The sequence below is a fragment of the Emiliania huxleyi genome (assembly GCF_000372725.1).
Source record: "Emiliania huxleyi CCMP1516 unplaced genomic scaffold EMIHUscaffold_63, whole genome shotgun sequence".
NCBI classification, from domain to species: domain Eukaryota; phylum Haptophyta; order Isochrysidales; family Noelaerhabdaceae; genus Emiliania; species Emiliania huxleyi.
This window is the reverse complement of record NW_005197273.1, coordinates 402,717-421,433: the sequence shown is the minus strand read 5'-3', so window position 1 is coordinate 421,433 and position 18,717 is coordinate 402,717. Positions and strand designations below refer to the sequence as shown.

General features: G+C 66.0%; 5 protein-coding genes across 5 annotated transcripts in view; 4 read left to right on the top strand and 1 right to left on the bottom strand.

The window, feature by feature from the left end:
• Positions 1-1,217: 1,217 nt before the first annotated feature.
• Positions 1,218-2,792, bottom strand: EMIHUDRAFT_104897 (hypothetical protein; the record flags this gene model as incomplete). The annotated part of the gene is made up of 3 exons (XM_005763518.1): positions 1,218-1,251; positions 1,439-2,372; positions 2,489-2,792. The coding sequence occupies 3 exons, from the start codon at positions 2,790-2,792 to the stop codon at positions 1,218-1,220; spliced, it is 1,272 nt and encodes a 423-aa protein (XP_005763575.1).
• Positions 2,793-9,314: 6,522 nt separating this feature from the next.
• EMIHUDRAFT_452510 (hypothetical protein) lies at positions 9,315-11,818 on the top strand. The gene is made up of 6 exons (XM_005763517.1): positions 9,315-9,489; positions 9,559-9,959; positions 10,276-10,470; positions 10,608-10,969; positions 11,386-11,516; positions 11,588-11,818. The coding sequence occupies exons 1-6, from the start codon at positions 9,327-9,329 to the stop codon at positions 11,659-11,661; spliced, it is 1,326 nt and encodes a 441-aa protein (XP_005763574.1). The 5' UTR covers positions 9,315-9,326; the 3' UTR covers positions 11,662-11,818.
• Positions 11,819-12,148: 330 nt separating this feature from the next.
• On the top strand, positions 12,149-13,797 carry EMIHUDRAFT_214986 (hypothetical protein; the record flags this gene model as incomplete). Its single annotated transcript, XM_005763516.1, has 3 exons — positions 12,149-13,016; positions 13,458-13,652; positions 13,775-13,797. 3 exons carry the CDS (start codon positions 12,149-12,151, stop codon positions 13,795-13,797), a joined length of 1,086 nt encoding a protein of 361 aa, XP_005763573.1.
• A 583-nt stretch (positions 13,798-14,380) lies between these two features.
• Positions 14,381-14,929, top strand: EMIHUDRAFT_214985 (hypothetical protein; the record flags this gene model as incomplete). The annotated part of the gene is made up of 2 exons (XM_005763515.1): positions 14,381-14,395; positions 14,555-14,929. The coding sequence occupies 2 exons, from the start codon at positions 14,381-14,383 to the stop codon at positions 14,927-14,929; spliced, it is 390 nt and encodes a 129-aa protein (XP_005763572.1).
• Positions 14,930-18,582: 3,653 nt separating this feature from the next.
• The window catches only part of EMIHUDRAFT_214982 (hypothetical protein), a gene marked incomplete at both ends in the record, with an annotated part of 3,122 nt that continues 2,987 nt past the window's right edge, over positions 18,583-18,717 (top strand). Inside the window, one exon of the mRNA XM_005763514.1 lies at positions 18,583-18,698. Within this exon, the coding sequence (XP_005763571.1) occupies positions 18,583-18,698 (116 nt within the window). The remainder of the gene's footprint in view (positions 18,699-18,717) is intronic.

Genomic DNA, 18,717 nt, shown 5'->3' with positions numbered 1-18,717 from the left:
GATGTCCACTCCCTAATACATAAATAAAACAGACACCTCTACTGGAGATGGGTAAAAAGGAACAGGTCCTATGTTGTGTGCGTGCTCTCTTGGTCCGGGGTTGTGCTTTTGGTGAGATAGGCTCCCCAGCCACCCGGCGCGGGTGCTCCACGACTATACGTCCTAGACGGTGGCAGCGCTCGCACCGAGCGCTAGCAGCGGATCTGGGTCAATCACAGCTTCTGCTTTGTGGAAGCGCGAGAATGCATAGTCCGTGGCATGAGAAGAAGGCATCTCGTACATAGTAGCCTCCCCTTCAATCGCGCCCTCTGCCATCGCCGAGGTCGTGAACTCGCCCGTCTTGGGGTAATCGTCTAGCAGGCCATACCGTGGCGCAGCCGAGGCGTCTCCGTTGCCCCCTCGTGCTCCGCCGTCGCCCTCTCTGCTCGGGCCGTTCGCGATTTCGCTCCTCCTGCGTGTCGCCCCTCCGTCTCCTCCCCTGCCTTCGTCGTCATCGTCGCTGTCGCGAAAGCCCTCCGGTCCCTCGATTCCCTCGTCTATCCCCTCCGCTGCGTCGTCCCAGTTTATATCCTCATCCTCTGTGCGCGTTGTCGTTCCCTCCCCCTCTCCATCGTTGTCGCCTCTGTCGACTGCGGCGCTGTCTCTGCCCTCGCCTCCGTCCTCCTCGTCTCGCCTGCCGTCGTCCCGTGTCTCCTCGTCCTCGCCATCGCCTTGGCCGTTGTCTACCTGTTCATCGTGCCCCTGCCGCTTCTGGCATCGCCGTGGGGTTTCCTCTCTCCCCCTTTCCTCCCCGCCCCTCTCGCTGTCTGGTGTTAATGGACCCCCTTCCTCTCCCTCGCCACCGTCACCGTCACCATCCCCGTCGCTCCCGCCCTCCATCCCCGCCGCCCTTTGTCTCACACTCGTCTCTCACCGCCACAAGTGCCGCCGCCGTCAGCGTCGCCATGGCCGCTGCCGTCGCCAGGCGGGCGAGCGAGGAGCTCCATGTGAGTGTGTGACTGGAGGCTGTTGCTTCCGTTTTAGCGCATTATTGACGTAGCGGAAACCCAGGTAAAGCCGTATTCGAATACCAAACGGGCTTATGCCTGCAGGGGAGAGACTGGCGCGCACACTAGCACACACACCGGCACACCACCGGAGAGCCGCCTAAGCGACTCCGTTAAGAGCGGCGATGCACACTCTCCGTGCACAATGTCTCTCTCCCCGCATGCACCATGCTAGCTCGTTCGTTGCTTCACCGTCTGCCACGCCCTAGGCGGCGAGGGCGGGGGGGGGGGAAGGGGGGGAGATGGCGGTGGCGGATAGACAGCCGTTGCGACAGAGCTCTCCGAGGTCGGATGCCGCACGAGTCCTCACCTCATCGGGGACGTGCCACCAACAGCCGCGGCTGAAGTCGCGCGCTCGCGTTGAGGCTGCGCAAGCGCGTGCGACAACACACGTGATGCCCTCGGTGCCACCCACGCCGAGCCCCATCTCCTCCTCACGGCGCACGAGCCACGTCAGGGCTTTGCGCAGCGGAGCGCACTGATGCGAACGCATGCCCGCCCACTGCTTCTGTTCCCACCCCTGCCGCATGCGCTCGGCGCGCGCCTCCGCCGCCAGGAGATTGCGCGCCACCGCCTCGAGGCCGCCGCGGCGCAGCACCACCGCCAGCCAACTTGGGTGGTCTTCGGCTATGAGCAGGCCAGTGCCGCGATCGTCATCTGGCGGGGACACAGTGGCCGTGGTGGGATGGCGGCTGCTCGCGAGCCAGAGCAGCAGCCGCGCCGCACGCGACGCAGCGACCGCCGCCCGCATCGCGCCATTGCTACCGATGCAGATGGCGCCGTCGGAGAAGCGCGCGGTAGCGTCGAGGAGACGCACCACTCGGTCGATCCAGAGGGAGTGCGTTGCGCGGTCGCGCGGAAGGGGCGCCGAGCCACCACGCGCCGGGCGCTCCTCACTCCTCTCCTCGATTAGACCACCCAATATACCCGCCGTGTCAGTGACGGCATCGACGGTGGCGGTGGCGGCGGCGGCGGCGCGGCGGTGACGGCGGGACGGTTTTGGCGAGAAGATCACTGACGCCTTGCCACGCGCGCACACGTCCATGAGGTGGTCGATGGCGGCGAGCAGCGCATCGACGACCGAGGGCAGCGGTGGCGCGCCCACGGCCTCGCGGAGAAGCGAGGCGCGGCCAAGGTGGCGGGCTGCACCGAGCGACGCTCTGAGCAGCACCAGCTTGGAGTCGTCGGCACACGCACCACCATGGCGTAGGTTGGCAAGGAGCAGCGGCACGATACCGGCGTTGACCGTGCTGCGCATCACAGCATCGTCTACAAGGGCGCCCTGCGGGATGAGCTGAGCCTCTGCAGCACGTCGCAGCCCACCAACTGCACGGCGGTACGGCCAGCGTGCTCGGTCAGCGCGGCGACCAGCGTTGGCACCACGGCCGCGGCCCTCAGCTGCGCCCGAGTCGTCTCGCGCTGTTCCAGAAGCGCCGTCTCACGCTCCGTGTCGGGTGTGCCACGCTTTATCCGCGCCAGCGCGCTGCGCAGCCGTCGCAAGCACGCCTCCGTCACTCGCGCCGAGCGAATTCCGCGCGCCTGGCACTGCGCGAGCAACCTCAGAGCCTCGAGCGGCTCAGCACTGCACAATGCGAATGGTTTTGGCTCTTCAAGCCAGTCCTCCGCTTGAGCGTTCTGCCAATCCCGGCATGTGGACGCGGCGTGGAAGTAGTCGGCCAGCGGTAGGTGAGCGAATATGGTTGGCAGCAGGTCAGCAGAGAGCAGGACACTCATCGCCCGTTTCATCGCTGTCGCGGCTTGTGCGCTCGGAGACACAGGCGAGCATGTGTGTGTGCCGACGAGGAAGTTGCGAGGACACTACTCGCATAATGTGGGTAAACCATAGTACCGTATTCGGTACTATGTACAGAGAAGCCCATAAAAGTCGCCGCGGCAGTCCACAACGAGCCAGCCTGCTGCCGGCTCGCACGGCAGCCTCTTCCTCTGGACCAGCCTCAACTTCCGTACAGTCAACATTTTGTCGCTGCGTGCTCGTGGCGAGCTGTGGCGGCGGTCGAAGTTGGCCCAGATTTGACGACGAGCGCCGGACGATAGTACCGCCTCTGTTCGCCCTGTGCATGTCAGGCCAGGCTGCAGCAGGGCACTACCATCGTGCTGCCCTGTTGCAGCCTGACTTTGCCCACTGTGCACAGTCGCCAGAGCACCCACCACCACCGCCCGGCATCGTGTCACGGCGAGCTCCTTCTGCGCCCGCTCGCGAGGCTCTCGCGCTGGCACACTTTGGACATCTGCTGCTCGCGTTCGGCGAGCTCTTCTCCGCACTCCTGCCACGGCGCCGTCACCACACACCTTCTGGCCGGCCTTGACAATGGAAACCGACCGGCTCCGCTCCTGCCAGCGGGCCGTCCTGCTTCTGCGACGATTCTGACAGAAAAGTTTTGTCGGCCAAGTTGCTTCAGAGCCAACCACAGCTCGAACATGCAGCAGAGAGGGTGAAGTGAGGGTGCCAGGCGGTGCGCCTACATCGGGGCTGCCACGCGGGATCGCTTCCCGACCGTCGCGAGCACTCTGGAAATCCAGTGCCTCTCACCCTCGCACTTCTCTACGCATGTGCCCTTCACCATCCCGTGGGCCCACTGCGGGCCGGATGGAGTGGCGCAGGCTCGCATCACATGCGTGTGAGCGCAGCGGCCTCGCCGAGATACACTCTGATGCGCAGGGGTGCGGACCCGAGGACCGCCGGCCACCAACGGTGCGCTCAGAAGACCACTCGCCACCACGGCTCGAGTTGGGAGAAGGGGTGCGGACCCGAGGACCGCCAGCCACCATCGGTGCGCTCATGAGACCACTCGCCACCACGGCTCGAGTTGGGAGAAGGGGTGCGGACCCGAGGACCGCCAGCCACCAGCAGTGCGCTCATGAGACCACTCGCCACTTCTACGGCTCGAGCCCGGAGAAAGGGTGGCTAGCCACCGCGAGGAACAGGTGAGCTGATGCGAGCCGCTCGCCGCCGCCGAGGCGCGAGACGGAGAGGGGTGCGGACCCGAAGACCGCTAGCGCCGTCATTGCGCACTAGTGACTCCACTACAGTCGCTCTCGTGCGCTCCTGTCGCTCTCGTGCGCTCAGGGGAAGGATGAAATTTGTACACATCATGTAAACGAATGATCTCGATCCCTCCACACGGGACTCAATGGATACGAGCTCTCTCGATCCTAACCCACTTCAATACTTACTCGATGGAGGTTCAGCGGGTTAGGGTCCCCGTCGGTACACCAACCCGACCGGCGCGGGACCCTATCGGAGCCCCGCGTTCCTCATATCCATTGAGCCCCACGTTGTGGACGGCGAGCTCCCTACTACTGATCACCCCAGCATGACGGGGATGCATGAATGGAGGATGGGAAGAATGAGCGATAGCCCCGCGAGGTACGAGCGGGGCGGTAGCCTTTCTTCACACCGGAGTACTGTGGTGCATCCAGCCCTCACACACAGAGTCTGGCTCTGCTGTGAAAACGAAAGAGGACGTACGCGCCTACTTTCAAGACAACGCGTTCCTACGACGTGCCTATGGCTGAGCCGCCCAATGGCGCTCACCCACTGGCCTACCGCAGCCGAGCGCCTCGCGCCCGGCTCTGGGCCCCGCGACAACGCTTCGCGCACCCACCGACCTTCCCCTTCTCTGCCACCATGCAGGGCGTGAGGGCGATGGCGTCAAACCTCGCCTGTTCACATCTATCATTCACAGGTCGCTCACAGAGCACCTGTCGCGTGTGTCGCCCCCCCGCGCTCTGCGCTCGCTGGGCGCCCATCGCAGACGATCGAGGGCGGCACGCCCACGATAATGACCCAATGACGATCGGCCCCCCGCGCTAGCCGCTCGCTGGGTGCCTCTCGCCGACGATCGAGGGCGTGGCACGCCCACGACAGCAACTCAATGATAGCGTCGGAGCCGTCCCTATTCACTCGCACCCTCCCGAGTGCCCTCGGGGCGCGCTGCAGCGACGTGCCGCCGTGTGGCGCGCGACGCAAACCAGCGACAGTTGCTCGGGTCGATCGAGCGCGTCCGATGCTCGGCTCCGCCGCGCTGAGCGACCTCTCGGCGCGCCACACATGCGCTCGCCGCCTTCGCGAGGCGCCCTGCGCCTCCTCTACACGCACCGCACGCCTTCGCGCCGCGTGCCTTTGGCGAGAAGGCCGCCTGCAGCCGCAGTCGCCTCTCCGCCTCTCACACGAGCATGCCTCATCTCGGCATACTCAGAGATTCATAGCGGCCGCCCGCTCGAGCGCGCCCCGCGCCTCGCTAGGGCTCACCGTGCCGCTCTAGCGCGCCCCTCAGCCGCACAGGCACCCTCCCGAGTGCCCTCGGGGCGCTTCATCGCCCGCGACGCGCCGCCGTGTGGCGCGCGACGCGAACCAGAGACAGCTGCTCGGGTCGATCGAGCGCGACGCTCTACTTCGCTGCGTCGAACGACCTCTCGGCGCGCCACACATGCGCTCGCCGCCTTCGCGAGGCAGGCCGCGCCTCCTCTACATGCACCGCACACCTTCGCGCCGCGTGACTTTGGCGAGGAGGCCGCCTGCAGCCGCAGCCGCCTCTCCGCCTCTCACACGAGCATGCCTCATCTCGGCATACTCAGAGATTCATAGCGGCTGCCCGCTCGAGCGCGCCCCGCGCCTCGCTAGGGCTCACCATGCCGCTGTAGCGCGCCCCTCAGCCAGACAGGCACCCTCCCGAGTGCCCTCGAGGCGCTTCATCGCCCGCGACGCGCCGCCGTGTGGCGCACGACGCAAACCAGAGGCAGCTGCTCGAGTCGATCGAGCGCGACGCCCGACTCCGCCGCGCTGAGCGACCTCTCGGCGCGCTGCACATGCGCTGGCCGCCTTCGCGAGGCGCCCTGCGCCTCCTCTACACGCACCGCACGCCTTCGCGCCGCGTGCCTTTGGCGAGAAGGCCGCCGGCAGCCGCAGCCGCCTCTCCTCCTCTTACACGAGCATGCCTCATCTCGGCATACCCAGAGATTCATAGCGGCCGCCCGCTCGGGCGCGCCCCGCGCCTCGCTAGGGCTCACCGTGCCGCTACAGCACGCCCCTCAGCCGCACAGGCACCGTCCCGAGTGCTCTCGAGGCGCTTCATCGCCCGCGACGCGCCGCCGTGTGGCGCGCGACGCGAACCAGAGACAGCTGCTCGGGTCGATCGAGCGCGACGCTCTACTTCGCTGCGTCGAACGACCTCTCGGCGCGCCACACATGCGCTAGCCGCCTTTGCGAGGCGCCCTGCGCCTCCTCTACACGCACCGCACGCCTTCGCGCCGCGTGCCTTTGGCGAGAAGGCCGCCTGCAGCCGCAGTCGCCTCTCCGCCTCTTACACGAGCATGCCTCATCTCGGCATACTCAGAGATTCATAGCGGCCGCCCGCTCGAGCGCGCCCCGCGCCTCGCTAGGGCTCACCGTGCCGCTGTAGCGCGCCCCTCAGCCAGACAGGCACCCTCCCGAGTGCTCTCGATGCGCTTCATCGCCCGCGACGCGCCGCCGTGTGGCGCACGACGCAAACCAGAGGCAGCTGCTCGAGTCGATCGAGCGCGACGCCCGACTCCGCCGCGCTGGGCGACCTCTCGGCGCGCTGCACATGCGCTGGCCGCCTTCGCGAGGCGCCCTGCGCCTCCTCTACACGCACCGCACGCCTTCGCGCCGCGTGCCTTTGGCGAGAAGGCCGCCGGCAGCCGCAGCCGCCTCTCCTCCTCTTACACGAGCATGCCACTTCTCGGCATACCCAGAGATTCATAGCGGCCGCCCGCTCGGGCGCGCCCCGCGCCTCGCTGGGGCTCACCGTGCCGCTACAGCACGCCCCTCAGCCGCACAGGCACCGTCCCGAGTGCCCTCGAGGCGCTTCATCGCCCGCGACGCGCCGCCGTGTGGCGCACGACGCGAACCAGAGAGACGGCTGCTCGAGTCGATCGAGCGCGACGCTCTACTTCGCTGCGTCGAACGACCTCTCGGCGCGCCACACATGCGCTGGCCGCCTTCGCGAGGCACCCTCCCGAGTGCCCTCGAGGCGCCCCCCTAGCTCGCGGCGTGCCTCCTCGTGGCGCGAGATGCAGACCAGAGGCGGCTGCTCGAGTCGATCGAGCGCGACGCTCTACTTCGCTGCGTCGAACGACCTCTCGGCGCGCCACACATGCGCTCGCCGCCTTCGCGAGGCGGGCCGCGCCTCCTCTACACGCACCGCACGCCTTCGCGTCGCGTGCCTTTGGCGAGAAGGCCGCCTGCAGCCGCAGCCGCCTCGCCGCCCCTTACACGAGCATGCCTCATCTCGGCATACTCAGAGATTCATAGCGGCCGCCCGCTCGAGCGCGCCCCGCGCCTCGCTAGGGCTCACTGGGCTGCTCCAGCGCGCCCCCTTAGCCGCACAGGCACCCTCCCGAGTGCTCTCGAGGCGCTTCATCGCCCGCGACGCGCCGCCGTGTGGCGCGCGACGCGAACCAGAGGCAGCTGCTCGAGTCGATCGAGCGCGACGCTCTACTTCGCTGCGTCGAACGACCTCTCGGCGCGCCACACATGCGCTGGCCGCCTTCGCGAGGCGCCCTGCGCCTCCTCTACACGCACCGCACGCCTTCGCGCCGCGTGCCTTTGGCGAGAAGGCCGCCTGCAGCCGCAGTCGCCTCTCCGCCTCTCACACGAGCATGCCTCATCTCGGCATACTCAGAGATTCATAGCGGCCGCCCGCTCGAGCGCGCCCCGCGCCTCGCTAGGGCTCACCGTGCCGCTCTAGCGCGCCCCTCAGCCGCACAGGCACCCTCCCGAGTGCTCTCGAGGCGCTTCATCGCCCGCGACGCGCCGCCGTGTGGCGCGCGACGCAAACCAGAGACAGCTGCTCGAGTCGATCGAGCGCGACGCTCTACTTTGCTGCGTCGAACGACCTCTCGGCGCGCCACACATGCGCTCGCCGCCTTCGCGAGGCGCCCTGCGCCTCCTCTACACGCACCGCACGCCTTCGCGCCGCGGTGCCTTTGGCGAGAAGGCCGCCTGCAGCCGCAGTCGCCTCTCCGCCTCTCACACGAGCATGCCTCATCTCGGCATACTCAGAGATTCATAGCGGCCGCCCGCTCGAGCGCGCCCCGCGCCTCGCTAGGGCTCACCATGCCGCTGTAGCGCGCCCCTCAGCCAGACAGGCACCCTCCCGAGTGCCCTCGAGGCGCGTCATTGCCCGCGACGCGCCGCCGTGTGGCGCACGACGCAAACCAGAGACAGCTGCTCGAGTCGATCGAGCGCGACGCCCGACTCCGCCGCGCTGGGCGACCTCTCGGCGCGCCACACATGCGCTGGCCGCCTTCGCGAGGCGGGCCGCGCCTCCTCTACACGCACCGCACGCCTTCGCGCCGCGTGCCTTTGGCGAGAAGGCCGCCTGCAGCCGCAGCCGCCTCGCCGCCTCTTACACGAGCATGCCTCATCTCGGCATACTCAGATATTCATAGCGGCTGCCCGCTCGAGCGCGCCCCGCGCCTCGCTAGGGCTCACCGTGCCGCTCTAGCGCGCCCCTCAGCCGCGCAGGCGCCCTCTCGGGTGCCCCTGGGGCGCTACATCGCTATCGACGCGCCGCCGTGTGGCGCACGATGCAGACCAGAGGCAACGACTTGAGCGCGACGCTCGACTCGGCCCCGTCGCGCGACCTCTCGGCGCGCTGTACACATGGGCCACCTTTGCGAGGTGTGCCGCGGCCGTGGTGGTTATCTGCTCCGCCTACACGCGCAGATCGACCAACGCTCGAGTCGACAGTCGCTCGGCCTAACCTGCTTTGCTCTTGCAGCAGCAGGATCGCTTGTCTCTCGCTGCGCGCCTCCGCTGCCTTCGCGCAAGCAATCGCATCAAGGTGAGCAATCGAGAATAGCTAGCATATCCCGCCCGTAGCGACACACTTCGGTGCCGCTCAGCGAGCACTCGGTCGCCACAACGAACACTGACTGACCCACATGGACATCGGTCCTGTGATGGGCGAACTCTCCGGAGGAGTTGTGCCCGGGACATGTGGGAGCGGCCCGTGGCGAGTGCCCCACGGGCCTTGCTATACGAGTGCCGCCCCGTCCCCTACCGGCCTAGCCGGGAGGTTCAGCGGGTTAGGGTCCCCGTCGGTACACCAACCCGACCGGCGCGGGACCCTATCGGAGCCCCGCGTTCCTCATATCCATTGAGCCCCACGTTGTGGACGGCGAGCTCCCTACTACTGATCACCCCAGCATGACGGGGATGCATGAATGGAGGATGGGAAGAAATGCCGGCCTTGTTTTGTTGGGGGACTCGAACCGCGGCGACGGCTCCAAATCATGTCGCCACTTCCCAGGCCACTTCCGACCCCGCCGGCAGCGGGTGTCTTCGGCGCGTATAACTGGAGCCGGTTCCCTGCTGCGTGGTTCGGAGCAAATGGCACCGAGTGGGAATCGGCAGCGCAGCTGGAGGAGATTGGCCGGTACTCGCTCGCGATCCTAGGCGCGCACGGGGCTCGATTTGTAATCACTCCCATGTTCTCTTAGTTCAGAACGCGGTGCAGCATGCTAGGCTGGCAGCACCTCGCCACTTCGACGGACATGACCGCCGTGATCTACCCGCAGCTCGCCCAGGCCGCTCTCCTCAAGGACCGCCACCCAGCGCTGCCCGTGCTCGTCTACGCGTCCTTTGGCTGGGCGTTTGGGATGAACGCGGCGGTGTGGCCGCTGATGCACAAGCCAGAGTACGAGGGCTTCTTCCTGCTCTCGACCGACGGCAAGCCCGAGTTCTCGCGCACAAACTGCCAGCAGATGCGCTCCGCCTCTCCGCACTGCGTCGGCTGGTTCTGGAACTTTGCAAACTCCTCGGCGCGCGACTACTACGTCGAGCACATCGTCCTGCCGCTCGCCCTCTCCCCCACCATCGACGGCGTCTTCTTCGACGCCTTCAACTACGGCTACGATATCCCAGAGGTGCGGCCGTCTCTAGACTGGTCTCGGCTGCACCTCGGCCGCACCTCGGCCGTACCTCGGCTGCACCTCGGCTGCACCTCGGCTGCACCTCGGCTGCACCTCGGCTGCCCCTCGGCTGCCCCTCGGCTGCCCCTCGGCTGCCCCTCGGCTGCCCCTCGGCTGCCCCTCGGCTGCCCCTCGGCTGCACCTCGGCTGCACCTCGGCTGCCCCTCGGCTGCACCTCGGCTGCCCCTCGGCTGCACCTCGGCTGCCCCTCGGCTGCACCTCGGCTGCATCTCGGCCGCACCTCGGCCGCACCTCGGCTGCACTCTTCGAGGTGCGACCGTGGGGCCGGCGCGTCGTCAACGTCCCAAACTGCTCCACGGTCCCCGCCTCCGGGGGCGCGGCAGTCTGGAGCGGCTGCGAGGCGCTTCTGGACGGGACACTAGATGTCGCTCGTCGCTCAGCGCGCCTCCTGAACGCGCGCGGCAAGGCGCCGATGTTTGCTAACGTGGGGAGCTTTGCGAGGCCGGCGAGATTACCCGAGATTACCCGAGATTACCCGAGATTGCGCCACGTGGGGAGCTTTGCGAGGCCGGCGAGGCGGCGGAGGCCTACCTGCCAGGCGATAGAGTCCCAACCTCGATGCGAGGGCTCATTGACTCGCAGGCGCGGCAGCGGATCTGGCTCAACGAGTCGCGGCTGCTCGAGGCGCTGCGCGGCGCGCGGTACTCGGTCTACTACGAGAGCTTCCGAGGCGACGTGGCGCCGCGCGACGACGGCGCCGGCACGCTGCGCAACATGCTGCAGGAGTCCTCTCGCGGCGTCGCGGCGACTGTGCACACCTACTACAAGTCCGCGGACGAGGACCCGCTGCCTCACGTCGCCGCATTCCTCCTCGCGCGCGCCGAAGGGTGGTACTTCCTCGGCTCCACCGGCTGGTGGGACAAGTCGTACCGTTGGACCTCCCTCTACGACGCTGCCGGCCGCTGCGGCCGCCCGCTCGGCGCCGCCACGAATCAGAGCCACAAGTGTGCCGCCTCCGCCCCCGTTAGTACACTCGGCGCCGCCACGAATCAGAGCCGAGTGTGACCCCAACCCTACCCCTAACCCTGACCCTAACCCTGACCCTAACCCAGACCCTAACCCAAACCCTAACCCTAACCCTAACCCTAACCCTAACCCTGCGGCCGCCCGCTCGGCGCCGCCACGAATCAGCGCCGCAAGTGTGCCGCCTCCGCCTCGTCATCGAATGAGTAGACGGGGCGCCTCGGGTAGAGAGAGGGGCAATGGAAAACCGACCGGCCACTTCTCCGTGAGAGGGGGGGGGGGGGTGGGAGCGGGAGTCCCTTCCCTGCAGCCCTAAGCGGAGGGAGGCCCTCCGCCACATTCGAGGGCTCCGGCTGTAGGCGCCGGTGCGCAGAAGTGGTTGGCGGACGAGTGTTAGGTACCTCCGCCCCTTCGAGGGCTGCGTGGTCTCCCTCGATTGCACCGGCGCCGCGGCACAGCCAGCAGAACAGACCGCCGGCGGCACCGGAGAGGCGGGGCAGGCTGTGGCGGCGGCCGCCGGCTGCGTCGGTAGCGGCACCGTCCGGGTTGCGCGGCCAATGTGTCGGCCACGTCCGGACCGAGGGTTCCGTGCGTTGTAGGCAACATCAGCTTTCACCATGCGGCGCCGGCGGGCGGCGCTGTGCAGGAGGCCCGCTCTCGTGTGAGCGCCTGAGGGCCCATGCGTGGGAAGCCGCAAGTTATCCCTCTAGGTGACACCGGGCCGCCCCCGTCACAATCTCTTTGAGAGACCGGTGCACGTGTGGTCATAGCTTGCGCGGCCGCTTTTCAAAACCGTCACGTGAAGGGGTTCACGGGGCCGACTAGTTACAGTGCACACCCCGAAAGTGGAGTGTGTGTGAACCTCTCACAGGCCAGCGCACAGCGCCATCGGAGGTATTTTCTTCTCAATAACAAGGCTGTGAATCGCAAGATTTGTCTCGTCGAAAGCCAGGGCGGCCCCGGCATCGCGCCGCCCGGCCAACCAAGAGAATCATCCACAAATCGCGCCAAAGAGGTTGGCAGTTGGGGCACCGGGCCCGAGCGCCGTCGACCGCACCGACTACGGCACAGCCTCTCCGGCAGCGCCTGGGGCTTCGCCCAGCACCACTCGCAACAGCTCTCGCGCGCCGCCGTCTGTGGCGACGCGCAGGACCGACCCCATGGCTTGCACCTTCGGCGGCTGGCTCGAGTTTGTCTGGGCGCGCTGGGACGAGCCGTACGAGAGCATCTCGCCGCTGGTGCGCGGGTCGCCCATCACGCTCTATCAAGTTGTCGACTCAGGCACGCGCAGTCCCTCGTACGTGACGCCGGACGCAATGCGCAATATGACCTGCGGCGAGTGCTGCCGCCGCCGCTTCATGCCCAACCGTGGACGCGAGGCGCCGTCGTACTTGCGATATATTGCCGAGCGCTACGACACGCTGCCGCAGTGGGTCATCTTCCTCCAAGGCAAGCCGCACGGCGACCCTTCCCTGCTGAACCGCGTGTCGGATTGCCTGTGGCGCGAGGAGCCTCGAGAATGGACTGTGGACGCCGCCGCCGACTTCCTGCCGATCGTGCCGACCATCTACGTCACAGACCGTTCCCTGCACTACGAAGACTGGCAGCCGGGATACACGGAGCTCTGGAACCAGTGGGGCACCGGCTTCCCGTTTGAGGAGACGCCGCACCTGCCGAGGTCGCCAAAGGGCATCAGGACCGTGTCGTTCGATTGTTGCGCGCAGTTCCTCGCGTCGCGCCGCGCACTGCGCAGGAACCCACGGCAGCTGTACGAGGTGGGCAGCGAGGTGGCCCTCACCTTTGACGGCGCCAGCGCAGAGAAGGCGACTCAGCTCGACAAGCGGGCCAACTTTGGCCTCAACTGGGCGGGCTCCGCCTTTGAGCACATCTGGCACGTACTGCTCGGGCAGCCGGCTCGTATGGAGAAGCACTGCAACCCTTGCAGTCGCGGTGGCGCCAACCGCCACGGCATGAGCGCGTCCAACGCGAGCGGGCCATTCCACTGCTGCGTGACGACGCGGGAGAACTGTCCGCAGTCAACCTCTCACAGACCAGCGCACAGCCATAGGAGGTATTTTCTTCTCAATAACTAACGAACGGGGGCGGGCGGGTGCACGGAGCTAAGTGCCTCGCCGCCCTCGCAGGAGTCGCTTAGGCGGCTCCCGTGGTGTACGTCAGTACCTGTGTTAGTGCCAGTGCGCGCCAGTCCCGTGCCCAGTGTTGTGCGAGGGAGTTTTGTTGTAAAATTCTCAATAACAAGGCTGTGAAGGGACGGGCGTCGGGCGAAACGACAAACGTTAACGCGACCGCGACGCGGTGGTCCACTGTCATGTCACCCGATGGACGCACTCGCCGCCGTGCTCTCGCTCACCGCGGCGATCCCCATTAATCCCGGCGCCTCCCGCCGCCGCCGCCGCCTCCAAGAGTCCATCCAAGAGTGCCACGACGGCCATGACGGCTTTCTGGTAGTGCTCTCGCCAACCGCGCTCCCGTCCCCCGCGCTACGAGCCAAAGCTCTGTCGGTCGGCGCAGAGATCGCTCAAGAGCTATCGGTCGAGGCGATCGCAGTCCATGCGAGCGACGCGGCGATCGACGACCTCCTGGCCGACAACGAGATCCGGGCCGTCACGGCCAACTGCATTGTGAAACCCGCCGACGCCCAAGGTGGACGGCGTGGGCTCGTGGGCTCCAAAGATATGGGCTCCATGGGCTCGAAGCCAAACTATCCACCCCCAAATCCACCGCCGCCCTCCCTCCCCGCATACCCGTATGACTATGATGTGCAGCCCCCAGTGCCGCCTGCGAATGACTATGATGTTGAGCCGCCAGTGCCGCCTGCACCATCTGCAGGCGCACCTCCACGCCCGCCGCCGCCCTCCCCGCCACCCCCAGCACCACCGCCGCCCTTTACGCCACCGCCCTCGTCGCCGCCGCCATATCCGCATCCCTCTCCTCCACCACCCTCCCCGCCAATGCCATCGCCGCCACTGCCCTTGCCACCACCCCCCTCACCACCGCCAGCGATTTCCGCAAAAATCTAAGAAACCACGGCGAGCCGCAGGCGCGGCCCCGAGAAAAGGCCAGACACGAGGCTCGAGTGTGAACGGGAGGCCCAGCTCAAAATTTCTCTTCGCCTGCGGCGCGCACTTGTCACTTTCCATGTCTGCGGTGTTCTGAGTGGAGTGGGTGGAGGCGTGTGTGCGTCTTCCCGTCATCCAGACAGAGAGCCGACTCGGCGGCAGACTCTGGCATCGCCCTCGCGGACCGCAGCTTACCTCTTACCTAAAACTCAAGCTTCGTGCCGGCCGGAGCTAAGAAACCACGGCGTGGGGTGCATGAGGGCTGTGGAAAGGCTTAGAAACGGCGGCGTGCCGCGGAGTCCTGTTTTCTTAATGCCCGCACCCACTGTACGTGCCTCCCGTGTTGTAGCCTTGCCTTTGTGCCCCGTTTGTGCCCCGTTTGTGCCCCGTTTGTGCCAGTTTATTTTAATGCGGAAAAAGAAAGTATTGTACGTCCCGGCCGGGGTGGGGCGCGCGCGGGTCGGCGCGCAGGTTGCCGTCGAGCAGTTCCTGCGGCAAGAGCCGCGCGCACAGACGGGCTTGCGCGGCAAGCTGATCAACATCACCTCGCAGCACGGCATGGTGGCGTGCCCGGGCAACCTCGCATACGGCACCTCCAAGGCCGCCGCCGTCTACATGACCAAGCAGATCGCCGTCGACTACGCCGAGCAGCTGATCGCGTGCAACGGCGTCGCGCCGGGTAAGATCGTGAAGGAGGCGGCGCGTCCGGTGTCCCAGTACTCGTACGACAGGACGCCGTGCAAGCGGCTCGGCACGCCCGCCGATGTTGCGAGCGCGGTGTGCTGGCTGGCGAGCGACGAGGCGGGCTCGTACCAGACCGGGCACAACCTGATGGTGGACGGAGGCTGGATGGCCTTCTGAATGATGCGACGCACGCGCGCAGATGAGCATGAATGCACAGACCCGCTCTGTGCGAGCCTTCAGCGCTCACCTTGGAGGTGCGCGCGGAGCGGAGCGGCGCTGTGCATGCCCTGTTGCGGGGCCGGAAATCGCGCTCATCCCCGGTTCGTTGTCAGTTGCACAAAACGACCCTCGCGTCTCCACGTGTACGCGCAGGCGGTCCAGTGCCCAGTGTGGTTTATACCACGAGACGCCCCTGTCGGAACCGCCCCTCATCAAACCCCGTCAGCAGTTCACCTTCGGGTATGTTCGCGCTCTCGGCGAAATATACTCGAGTAGCCATTCTACACGCTCTCCGTGACGTATTTTTGCGTCATTCGTTGATTCGTAATGATGTGGTGTCCGTCTCTCACCTCCCGTGTGTCTGACCGAGCTTCTCGGAAGCTACGCCGCCTCCGGCGGCGCTAGAGGGGGGGGGAGGCATGACCCCGGCAAGCCAGTGAGGACCCGGGAACGCTGCACAGACGGGACGAGGGGAAGGAAAAGCGGCCCGCCAGGACGCGGACGCAGACGGCAGGATACGTCGCCGGCCCAGCGACAGGAAGCGCAGGAAAACAAAGAGAACAAGACCAGGAGCATGGAGACGAGGGAAGGCGCGAGGCGCTCCGCCGACAAGCAGCAGAGGCGGCGGCGAAAGTAACGACGGCCATGCTAACGACGGGCGGCACGGTGGTAGGGGCGAAGGTAGGCCCCTCTAGCATAGCGGAAGGGGAACTAGGCCTACTGGCGACGAGGAGGCTGGAAAAATTCGAGGTGTGTAGCATCTACACTGGGGAGATCTTCCGGACAGGAACGGCGCAGCCACCAGAGACAGTACCAGACGAACTGTCACGACACACGGCAGCAGGGGGGACGCAGCTGGATGGAAGTGACGACGAGAGCGAGGACGACTTTGACAGCGTCGCGGCGCGCTGTAACTTCGATTGGCCTGCAGCATCGAATGAGCCGAATCGTGGCACGAGGGCGACGCACTTCGTACGCTACGAGGAGGTACAATTAGGCAAGGCAGCTGCGCAGGTGATGGTCCTGTTTGCAGAGAGAGGAGTCAAGGAAGGCCAAGAAATCACATGGTCATATGGGGACTCATACAGGAGCCACCGCAAGGAGATGGGATACAAGGCGGGGACGAAGGCGGATCGAACGCAATAACACCCCAGCAAGCCCGGACGGCATTTGCGAGATACTGCAAAAACCCTGTCAGCAGTCCTCCTCCGGGAATGTACGTAAGAGCCACATACACTAAAAAAATCGGGTCACTCCTCATCGCAAACCCTGTCAGCAGTCCTCCTCCGGGAATGTACGTAAGAGCCACATACATTAAAAAGATAGACGTGACGAGGGAGGAGCTAGCGTGGAACTTTGGATGCATATCGGCAAGCCAAAGTAACGAGCAGGAGCCCGCGTGTGTGCCGCCTCGTCGGCCCGCTCCGTGCGAGCCTTCAGCGCTCACCTTGGAGGTGCGCGCGGAGCGGAGCGGCGTTGACCGTTGTGCATGCCCTGTTGCGGGGGCCGGAAATCGCGCTCATCCCCGGTTCGTTGTCAGTTGCACAAAACGACCCTCGCGTCTCCACGTGTACGAACCGACAGAGGTGAGCCCCACGGCATTACGGCTTTAAATTTAAAACTAAAACACAAAAGCACGAGTGCAGCGGTGTGCACACCTCGATCCTGTACTCGCATAATGTAGGTAGGTAGGTAGAAAGGTGAAGAACAGCCAGGCTCGGACTGGACACCAACGCGGTATGGGTGGACGCGAGACAGATGATGACGACACGCACGAACGACACACAGACACAAACAAGCTCACAAGACACACAGCCAGCTGGCTGCCACACACCCTGAGTTGGCGTACACATAACTCAAGGCCATATCCTCCCTGTCGCCCCCCCCAGCACTCCAAGGTGCCAAGAGAAACAAACAAGAGCACAACAAACAACAGACGCCAGGAAGTGACATGTGAGGCTAGAGCAGCATGCTCCACCTCTAGCAATCTCGCCGGCCGCAAGGCACGGACGAGACCGTATGTGGGGTCTAGTGAGGTGTCTATAATGTGGGTAAACGAAAAAAGTAGCGCGCAATTCGTCTACGTAAGGCTTGGTGAGTGGTTGGGGTGGCCTCAGGCATCCCCAAGGGAGCCTCTGCGGTGCCACATAAGCAGCTGAGTGATTGTCGAGACTTTAAAGGATTCGTTTGAAGAAACGCAAAACAAGACAAACGGTACTATCTAAAAATCCCGCCGTCTAACTGCCATGTCACGGCCGGTCGGCTGCTGCTCTCGCCTCGCTGGCGGCGCGGTCTGGTGCCGCGGCGCCCAGCTCTCCTGTGGGCTCGCGGCGGCTCGCCGCCGCGGTGCCGAACAATGTGATCAGTCCGGATTCGTCCCGGCGTGCCGCCGGTGCCGCTTCCTCGCCGATTTTTGGCTCGACCAGTTTGTCGACAAAGTTGCCTCCGAGCTCCTGCTGCTCGACTGCGCGGCGGAACCGGCCCATCGCGGCTGAGACGTGATGCGCCGGCACCGGGGCAACGGCGCGGGACCATTTCCAGGCTCTCTCGAGCAACCTCAAATTTGGCCGATTTTGTGGATCTCAACCCTGCTGCTCTCTGACCACAACCTCGCGGCCCGCTGCGCGGCTCTCCGAGCGCGAGAGGAGTCGTCTACGAGGCGGCGGCGAGCGCAGGCGGCGGCGGCGCGGCGGCGCGGCGGCGGATCGCGGCGCAGACAACGGCAGCAATCTGCGGCAGGCTGCTGCCTGCTGCTGCAGCAGCTGCTGCGGCTGCGGCTGCTCCGCTGCTGCGGATTGTGGATACGACTTCTCCGATCACCCCGCCCGCCCGCCCCGCCCCGCCCGCCCGCCTCTCCCCGCTTGCCCGCCCGCCCGCCCGCCCGCCCGCCCGCCCGACCGCCCGACCGCCCGACCACCCATTCCCATCACCATCTCACATACCTTCATATAGGCGCTCGAGACCTCCTCTCGCTGCCTACTCGCTGCCTCGAGGGAGGAGGGGAAGACGTCGGGCAGCTCTCACTTCTGTGATGAGCGCTTGGCTGAGGCCCCTCCCCGAGAAAGGCAAGTATTAGCCACATGAAATCCGAGACCCCTCCCCACCGCCCTGATCCCCCCACCCCCTTGCTCCCCTCCCCCCCTCGGGAGGGCCGAACTGAGGCGCCCGTGGGGACCCCGCACTTCCCTTCCCCCCTCGGAGGGCCGGACTGAGGCGTCGAGGGCCCCGCTCTTTCCCTCGCATAGCGGCCACTCTTCGGATCGCTGGTCGAGCGACCCGGGGGATGCCCCGCGCGCCTGACCCAGGCGCGAAAACGAATCTGCGAGGCGTGGCCGCTCACGCGGCCCGATGGGGAGGAACGGGGCGAGCTCCCTCCAACCCACCCGCGCTAGGTCTCGGGTTTGACGCATGGGGTCACTCCCGCGAAACTCGGGAACTAGCCGGGGCAGTCGGAGAAGGGGCAACTCCGTGCACTGACGGTCGGCCGCCAGAAGACACGCCTGCGTGGATCGCGTCACACCAATCCTCGCTACCCAACGCGGCCAAAGGATATCCACCTCGAGAACCTCGAGAATGTACGTAAGAGCCACATACATTGAAGAAACGGTACTATGGTCCGGAACTCGCGTTACACAATCTTGATTTTGGTCATTTGCGCCATTTGGTACCTCTCGGTGCCTTCCAGAGGCAGCTGCGACCCCGCCGAGTGGACGGGCGCACACGGCAGGTGGCGCGGTGGCGCCCGC